This window comes from Berghia stephanieae, chromosome 6 (genome assembly GCF_034508935.2).
Source record: "Berghia stephanieae isolate SIO BIC M18660-M18661 chromosome 6, UCSD_Bste_1.3, whole genome shotgun sequence".
NCBI classification, from domain to species: Eukaryota; Metazoa; Mollusca; class Gastropoda; order Nudibranchia; family Aeolidiidae; genus Berghia; species Berghia stephanieae.
Genome location: NC_088365.1, coordinates 41,011,083 through 41,021,082, shown reverse-complemented (window position 1 = coordinate 41,021,082; position 10,000 = coordinate 41,011,083). Strand labels below are relative to the sequence as shown.

Genomic DNA, 10,000 nt, shown 5'->3' with positions numbered 1-10,000 from the left:
TTATTATTATTATTATTATTATTATTATTATTATTATTATTATTATTATTATTATTATTATAACTATCATGAGATATTGAATGGTGATGATGATGATGATGATGATGATGATGATGATGATGATGATGATGATGATGATGATGATGATTGATGCTGATGATGATGATGATGATGATGATGATGATGATGATGATGATGACGACGACGACGACAACGACGACGATGATGATGATGATGTTAGAAATAATGATTTTCAGAGCAATAACAAAAAAAAAAATCATTAATGATCATCCATGAATATATTATTGTATTATGTATCGATATGTTTTAAATATCCATCAGCTCATTCGTCCTATGCCGAGATGATTTGTATACTGACAATCAAATTCATAGAAGAAATAAAACTTTGTTGAAATCATTTAAATTTGTTTTATTGAGTAGAAACAATTTGAATGATGATGATGATGATGATGATGATGATGATGATGATGATGATGATGATGATGATGATGATGATGATGAAACTAATAATAATAATAATAATAATAATAATAATAATAATAATAATAATAATAATAATAATAATAATAATAATAATGATAATAATAATAATAATAATAAAAGACCGACGTCTAAAGCTCTATATAGAGATAAGTTACGCACATGTCACTAATGCATGCACGTCACATGTATTTATATCTGACCGAGGTGTTGGATAATATGTATTCATTTAGCCATTCACTCATTTATTCTTTTAGTGAAATAATTCATATTAAATCTTAAATCCATTTTAACTATCAGTTGATTCATTCATATGTATGTTAAATATTCATTCATTCATCCATTCATCCATTCATTCATTCATTCATACAATCGTTCATCCATTGATCGATTCATTCATTCACTATCAATGCAGTCATCATTTTATTCAACTCTCCAACCCCACTACAATCGATCAGTAGATTCAGGTGAAAATTACCCATGATCAATATTGTTCTCTAATGCCCAAACAACAACAATGAACATATTTTACCTATTTCAATCAATACCGCTCAATTTCTTACAAAACATTCTATCTCCAAATCTATAGTTTTCTTTAAAGTGACAAAATATGCGCCATTCTAAAATCTAACTACAGCATTCACATGACTTGTGTGTTGATTACATCAAGAATAATCCTTACACAAAGTTAACAATTGAGTCAAGGGGAGCGCGGTCCCTAGAAGTGTGTCCTTTGGAAACTATTAATTTGTGTTTTATTAATCAGACTGACTAAAACCATTTACTTTACAAGCGGTATCAATATCTTGAATTGAATCTCGAAAGCCTTTAAAGGAAATGAATGGGAATGAGACGTTAAAACGTCTTAACAGATTACGATTGCTTTTGTCATTGTAATGGTACTGGAAAAATGTCAAGGACAACATGAAATTGGTCTCTGCAATACAGGATGTAACATGTCATCGAAGGACGCGTTTTAAAACAGTCAAATGAAAGGAAGCCTACAGAAATAAAATTGAAGATCATATGTAAAAGATGAAGCCCGACTTTTTTCTTTCGGTGAAGAGTTGAAAAAACAGAAACAAATTCTAGACGTCTAATTATTTTGTGTTCTAATCTTCATGTTAATTCACAAATGTGATTCTCCCCCATATAGGACTCAATTATTAAACAAATATTTTTCTAAAGTCAAGCCACGTTGAGTAATATTTTATAATGACACAATGTTTGCTTAAAATAAGAAATCAGGTTAGATCTAAACTATTTTTAAACAAATGAAACAGCAGAGCAAGATAAATAACAGTAATAGATGAATACTATATACATATATAAAACACATGATTTTAAATGGGGATCAAACCACAATCCTATTGAAGATGGCATGGAGATTGTCAAAATCATGCCCCCCCCCCCCCCAATATATATACATGGCGTGTCAAGCAAAAACTTTTATCGATTTTAGGAAATATTGTCTTTAATCAGTACTTCACCTCTGTATGGTGAAATCTTCTTATTAAGCGAAAGATCCTTTATGACAAAAATGACTCATTTGATTGTGCTCACTCTTGCTTTACAATTGCAGGATGGTAATGAATTTTAAGGTTTTATTGCGATGCCGTCACTTCTTTTAAGTTTCTTTCACATTTGATATATCTTAACATATTACACAATAACATTGGAAACTCACGCTGTTTAAAGCTCTACTCCATGAAATATAAAATATAGATAAAATGAAACATTGTAAATGGATATATCACAGTTTTATAGTTCATTATGTGTAATTTGAATGGATTTAAACAAAATAAGCCTGGCAGCATAATTTGTGAATGTATCATTCATGGCACATGCTACTATCCGTTCATTACGTCAGTTTCGGAGGTACACAAAAGTTAGGGCAACTTCATTCATTTCAAAGAGAAAATGAAGTGAAACCAAGACATTACCAGAATTTTATTTTCCTCGGCGATGGAGGTACCAACTTATCCCTTAGAAATGTCACTCTAATTATCTATTTTGTTTCTGGGTGATTTATTTGAATAGATTAAACCGAAATGAATATATTTCATTGATTGATGTAGCCACACAAACGTCGATTCTCTATATTGTGATAGGGAATATGTACATTTTAAATCCTTTATTAAGCATTTAATAATCTCAATCCGATGTATTATATTTAAGGTATTCATGTTCACTTCACTGTCTAAGTTCATTGAAATCCCTAATACGCTACGTAATCCATCCAGGTAGAAAGACTTGTAACCAAATGAAACCGTACAGTCTGTTTGATAAAGAAAGTGTAGGATCACCTTCTGTCTTAGAGGCATATTACCACACATTGTGTAAAACATACCAAAGGATGCACAATCCTTTCAACTGTTTGATGCTCATTTTTCATTGCTAACAATTCACAAGAGATAAAAGGAAAGGTGCTTTTTTCATCTTTCAAATAACGCCATTTTGAACAAAAATTTGAGAAAATTTGAAATTAAAAGCAATAAATGCGATCTGGATTTTTAAAAAGCGGTACATTTACCATTAGGGTCGTTTCATGAAAACAATAACCGACATTGACTGGAGTACTGACATGAACTGAACTTTGGATTATTTCCTATTGTTGTATACTTGTTCCACTCCGTTGATTCATTGACAAGCTATCTCAATTTATAATCCTCCACTTTTTTTGTAAAATACTCTGTACTTAAGCAATGTTGTGATTACAATGTGTGTCGCGCTCATGATGTTCTTATGGTCCGGCGAAGGTTTTATACACCTCTCCGAGCTTAATGTATGGCTGATCGTGGCACTAATTTGCTATTCACTCGGAGCCGATCGCTTATTAGCGTAATAGCGCCACCCTTAATAATCCAACCTCTTGCAGCATGGATATTACTCTCCGATCCCGAAAGATATTTTAGTAATAAAAACAAATAAACCTGAATGGACATGGTAAGGGTATTTGATAGCAGTCAGTATATTATTATCCTTACAATTATCTGCCGATTAATTGTTTCGGGCTCACTTTTGCATGGGACTATTATGTCTGGCTTTATTCACAACATACATCTCTACAATGCACACCCTCGTTGTCTATGCCGCAGTTGATCTGTTTTTGATGAGGGAACTATTTCTTTCCATGTCTTGTGTAGGCGAACCGTTGTAGGCGTCCGTTCCTAATTGGCAGCAGAGAAGGCGTCTATATGCCGTTTGAAACTGTTGGTCCATCACGGTATATATAACAGGGTTGAGACTGTACATGAACCAGGCTAAGACAGGACTCCAGACATGAGGGGCAGGATAGTGAAGAGTTTTGTCTAAAGTGTTGATGAGGAAGTAAGGCGTCGTTCCCATAAGAAATCCAAGAAATATAAAAACCATCATGGCCGTAAGACGGAATGATTCACGTTTGGCGCGTTGCCGCCGGTACATGCTTCCACGGGATGTGCGTTTCCTGGAATTAAACACTACATATCCAATTCTTGCGTAGCAGACGAGAATGAACACACATGGGATAACATACCCCAATGTAATGACTGTCAATTTGTGTGTTTTGTTCGTGTTGGTGTCAAAAGTACACTGGAGAATGCGTTCTTGAAAGGCAAACGTCCCCCACCAACCCACCAAAGGCGTAAAGCTGAAAAATAGTGGGAAAGCCCAACATATCAATACAGCTGTACAGAACCATTTCGATTGGGATAGATTTGTATGTGTATTCGTGTGAACTACGTGAAGAAATCTGTAGAATGCGATGCAGCTCAACAAGGTCATGTTGACACCAATAAGCCAGATCCGGAGGGCCGCGTATAGTTCGCACATTGTTTCTCCCAGGCGCCAGTCTCGAAGGTAAAAGGCCGAAGCTTGCATTGGGAGAAGAAGGAGGCAGTAGAATGTGTCAGCAAGGCTAAGATTACAGATTAGGATGCTGTTGATATTGTTTCTGAGACGGCTTGTAAGAATGGCGAGAACAGTGAGAGCATTACCTCCGCCACCGACTATGGCCAAGAATATCGTCACGGCAGTGACAGAATTGAAAAATGCGTCTGGATAACAACCAAGCCCATCGCATGATGAGGTAGAGGACAAGGATGATGAAGGAGAAGAAAGCTGATGCCCGTCCTGACTCATGTTTGTACTGTTGTTTTTGTCGGAGTTGTAGAATGAGTTGGCTAGGTGGTTCTGACTTTCATGGTGATAGGTGTTGATGTTGTTGATTATCGTCATGATAGTGCCGTTACTACTATGGATGTTGCTATTAACCATTGATGCAGACGAGGAACTATTGATTACTAAGGCGTTGCTACTTTTGTCGTTGTCATTCTTTTGTAGTTGTGATTGATATGGCGATGACATTTTGTCATGGTGTGGGGCCGCAACAAGCAGCACCCGTTCAAAAGCCACGGGTTCAATTTTCCCAGTGTGATGTGACTCGTCAATTTGATTGTCGTTATCGGGCATGTGTCTTCTAGATGCGAACAACAGATTTCAGTTGGGTTTCAACATTATAATATTTTCCTTTGAACAACCCATTCAGGTCTCGACAGTAATCCTTATAAAGCGCGCTAGCCACGTTTAGTGGATATATTTCACTATATCAAAAAGCATAAGTTTAATCAAACATACTGGTGAGGGAATTACTTGAGATAATCCTTAAACCACAAGGCATATAATGAAATGGTGCTTTTTTGGGTTGAAATATATGCGTGCTTTAGTCAATTTTGTTCTGGTTCCTCAATATTGGAAAACTTTAAACACCGATCATGCTTGTTCAAAGGTACTACACTGGAAAGTGATCTTACGAGTTGTAATAAATCATTGAAAGTGTTTTGGATACAAAGGACAAATAACTTTACCTTATGGAAATAGCCACTACATTCAAGTAAATCCGGGATGTGCTTTGATTGCATTGAATATTTATGTATTAAATCACATATGTATTCACATTATCTAACTACATTATCTTTAGTAAATAATATTATGCAATCACAAATAATATCGTTTACTGTCAGAAGTTGTGAGTTTCGATCACTACGCGCCCGCGTCTTTTATACAAATCTGTTGTCAGTCTCTTCTCTCTCCCGCTCTCCTCCTCTCCTTTTCCTTTCGTCTCGCTCATGAGTTCATAACCGATTTTTTTACAAGTGAGCTGAAACCAGCGAGAAGCAAATCGAGGGACCGACTGACCGCCTAGTGCGATTTGTGTTGCGATCTCTTCTTCATTTGATGAGACAATACACATGCACGTTACCAGGGTTTGATATCTGACTCTCACTTAACTATAATATTATGCTAATCAATGACTTCTTGCCATTTGAAATTAAGTTACAAACCAAGTGGGAGTTGCTATTTTGGCCAACTTCTGATATTATGATCAATTATAATATGTTAATAAGTTTCTTCATTTTGTTAAATTTGAAACATTTTATTCCGGTTAAATAGACCAGGAAAATACTGTATTATTCTTGCTTTCTATTTTTGTATGAGTGTTGTCATGAATGATCGATTGAGCGATACGAATGGATGCGGTGTCTTGTTTTATTATTATTATTATTATTATTATTATTATTATTATTATTATTATTATTATTATTATTGTTATTATTATATATTATTATTATTATTATTATAATTATTATTATTATTTTATTATTATTATTATTATTATTATATTATTATTATTATTATTATTAATAATAATAATAATAATAATACTAATAATAATAATAATGATAATAATAAATAATGACAATAATAATAATAATAATGATGATGATGATGATGATGATGATGATGATGATGATAATGATGATGATGATGATGATGATGATGATGATGATGATGACGACGATGATGATGATGATGTCAGTCATGATCTGTTTTAGAGCAGACTGAGATTGGACAAAATCAGGATTGTCTCTGTGGCCGCCCTTGCCTCTAAAAGAGCAAAACCAATATTCCAGGAGTCTTGATTCAGTCTCCCAATCATGACAAATTCAATCTTATACTTACTTTACATATAATCAATTAACTGGAGAGTGCTATCAATAGGCGTTTGTCATCCCTCTAAGCAAAGCAGAAAGTTTGAACTTGTAGACAAAGGCCTAACATGTTGGAGCCACACAAGCTCTCTTCTAAGAACTCAAGGTAATTCGAAGATTTTGTCATTGCACCCCTGTAAGGAGTGGGACTTCGAATCCACTTATTGTTCAAACGTGCTGTAAAACATTTTCTGCTTCTGCTGGGCCTCTTGGGGCGGGGCATTAAGACCAACCCTTGTCATATGCCAGCAGCGATAGAATGATGCAAGACTTGAGCAGCAAGGCTCACTCGATTATTACTGGCGGGTTTTTATCTTTATTCTTTCTTTAGTTTTTTGTTTTCGAGTAGAATGCATTTATTTATATGGAATTGGAATGTGTTTAATAGAATCATACTATGCCTAATTGGAGAGATAGATAGATAGATAGATAGATAGATAGATAGATAGATAGATAGATAGATAGATAGATAGATAGATAGAAAGTCTAGGACTTAGGAATCTTCAAACTGTATCTGGAAGTGAGTGTGAGAGCGATTGTGATGGCTGTGCTGTGAATGAAGGCTGAAACGGATATACCACTTGTTTAATCCAGCGCAATTACTTATTCTTATTATATTCTTTGAATTTGCTTGATTCTCAGAAATAAATTTTTTTTAAAATAAAGAAAATAGATTTACAGATTTGCGTTTAGTGATCAGTTTTGTCAACAAATATGCATTCATTCCCATTGCTTAATGTTGGGCGCCCACTTTAAACGCGTTGTCCATGTAAGTCACGTGATGTCGCATTGCGCTGCTAACAGATCTGAACGTATGTCATTATACTGACATATTATAACAGTTATTATGGGTCAATGTTCGGGTCGGCTCTTTTTTTTATGTCCCATTTAAAATTTCTGGCACATGAAAACAGAAGACACCAGGCCTGCTGCACAGTCTAGATAAGCTTTTATTTTCAAAATGTTTTTGTTTTCTTTTGTTTTGGATTATTTTTTTCTTACCTGGCATCTTTTATACTCTAGTTGACAGCTTTTATCCATTGGTCGTTGTGTTAAGAATGGAGTCGAATAAAATATAAACTAAACAGTGGGGAAATCAAACACTTGATATTTTTCCTTTCAATTTTGGCCGTCACTAAACCGTCTTTTCATAGTAATTGTTTGACAAGTTACTGACCAATATTAAAATAAAGATTATTACAAAATCGCATAAGATTTTTCTTTAGAATTAAACTTTTTTTTTCTTTTACTTTTGTTCATGTCAGTTTGTCAATCAGGACGTCCGAGAAAGGCTCATTTTGGGGGATGATTTTGTAGTTTTATCTTCTCCTTGATCTTTTGCCTGGCACCGCCCTATCATTTATATTTTTAAAGATTTTATTCATGCACCAGTGCCTGCTCCAAACTTTTCCTAAACAAATAAATGTTAAACGTGAATTGTCAATTGGGTTTTTCGTTTTCATTGGCGCTCAAAAGGATATCAACTGGAAACTGCCACGATGTCCTGACTTTTGTATTTGAGGCCTTCCATCCTACCGTGTTCTTACAGCTTATGCTTGTGGATGTTTTTTTTTCTCTCTCTTTACAATTCGTTGGGTAGAGTCAATGGACGTCTTCATTACGAATGCATGAGGTTGTCATTGTGGGGACAAAGAGATGGCATCCAATCTATGGACGACAAGGAGCAGGAAATACAGAGGACGTCTCTCCACGTGACATCAAATGAAGCACGAGATTGGCTTGTTTGATTGGATGAAAAAGGAAAAAGTGGACGACATTGTAGGGAGAAATTAAAAAACATATTGAATAGATTTGATTTTGATATTTGGCAAGATGTAGGCTTTATGAGACCAAAGAAGATTCGACATGAATAACGGTTACCAGTTTTGTGAGAATAAATACGGGATCCAAACATGTCATTTTGTTATTATAATCGAGAATTGGCCTGAGTTTGGACGTTAAGGTACTAGCTTCGAAACCGGTGTTCAACATGATTATTCATTAAAATCTTTCTTTGACTACAACAATGTCTCTATAATTTTTGCACTCCTTAGTAAAATCTTCCATTGTTGTGTGAAGCGTTTGTTATTGCTAATATTAAAATTTAAGTCATTCTCATAATTTCCAAGTCACACAATATAAATGCTTTGATACTAACTTCCTGTGGTCCCGAATTTGATCCCGTTGTTAGCGTCTTTTTTTTCATTGCGCAAGAACTCTAGCCTTACTACTTCTGCAGGTTTGACACCGGGATTAGCTCACTCTTTCTTCGAGATAGATCCAAAAGATATATTTCCTTTTTGGGGTGAATAAAGGAACTGTTATTTATCAATCTTTTTCAAATAATCTGAAAACTGCAGAGGAGGCATTAACATGAATATTGGCTGAGATAAAGATGGTTACATGAAACAACAGTAAGAAAACCGAGAAACGAAGAAAAACCCTACAATCAAAATTCTATAAAATTAAAACAACACTCAACTAGCCATTTATTCTCTCAGTAGTGAAGCTTATGCCTTAAGAAAATGTAACGATATGAGACAGAATGCATTAGAAATATGGTTTCATCGGTGCAAGCAGCCTCTTATGGTTCTCACACTAGTATGTTATGACGATCGACCCAATCAGCGAAGTCCGGTCCGCATTCGTGCACCGTCGCGAACCCGCCTGGTAGCATCGTCACAACACACCGTTCAACTAGATGCTCTGCCGTTTCTGGTTCTTGCCCAGATCGGGTACATATGGGCCAGGTGGAAAGTCCCCACTGACGAAGCGCACTTGCTGTTAGGCAGATCCTCGACCGAAGCCGATTCTCAGCCACCCAGTGTCTCCTCTTACTGGTATCAAAGCCTGGCAACGTCTCACCAAGCTTAGAGGAGTGTACGTCCCCGCACCCACGAGGGATTGAATTCGTCCAAACCGACTTCCATCTCGTATATGCATCTCTGTCCGTAGTCAGGGAAGCTGCGTACAAGAGTTGCCGGGACTTATTTCGGCTCGAAACGGGGGCGCCGTCCATTATGCGCTTCAGAGGGGTATCCCCATTCCCTCTCTCTCGGGTCTTACTGAGCCAGTTTACCGTAATCGTCTCCCTCCGGACATCGGGGGGCTGGATCGCTGCCATTATCGGGCCCCATTCTCTAGGAGTTGTTGCCAGTGTTCCTGACACTATGTGCATCGACTTGCGAAGTTTTACATCCACCTTCTCAACGTTTCTGCTTCTACCCAACACTGGAGCGCAATACTCCGCGGTGGAATAGCATAGTGCCAGGGCGGACGTTCTCAGTAGCGCTTTGCTAGCGCCCCAAGTCGATCCCGCCAGCTTCCTCAGAAGACTGTTGCGTTTCTCTATCTTCCGGGCAACTCCGTCGAGATGCACCCGATAGGTAAGGCTGCGATCCAACGTCACCCATAAATATTTTGGATGCGGCTCATATGGCTGGTCCCCCACGAGGACGTTCAGTTTA

The 10,000-nt window shown here is 36.4% G+C and overlaps 2 protein-coding genes across 5 annotated transcripts in view; one reads left to right on the top strand and one right to left on the bottom strand.

Moving 5' to 3' along the window:
- The window catches only part of LOC144975032 (protein deacetylase HDAC6-like), a 331,648-nt gene that overhangs the window by 243,307 nt on the left and 78,341 nt on the right, over nucleotides 1–10,000 (top strand). The gene's annotated exons all lie outside the window — the stretch shown is intronic.
- On the bottom strand, nucleotides 2,162–5,509 carry LOC144975034 (protein trapped in endoderm-1-like). Its single transcript, XM_078918684.1, has one exon. The coding sequence runs from the start codon at nucleotides 4,951–4,953 to the stop codon at nucleotides 3,589–3,591; it is 1,365 nt and encodes a 454-aa protein (XP_078774810.1). The 5' UTR covers nucleotides 4,954–5,509; the 3' UTR covers nucleotides 2,162–3,588.

Coding starts and splice junctions, on each gene's coding strand:
- LOC144975034 (XM_078918684.1), bottom strand. CDS start 4,953: ATGCCCGATAACGACAATCAAATTGACGAGTCACATCACACTGGGAAA.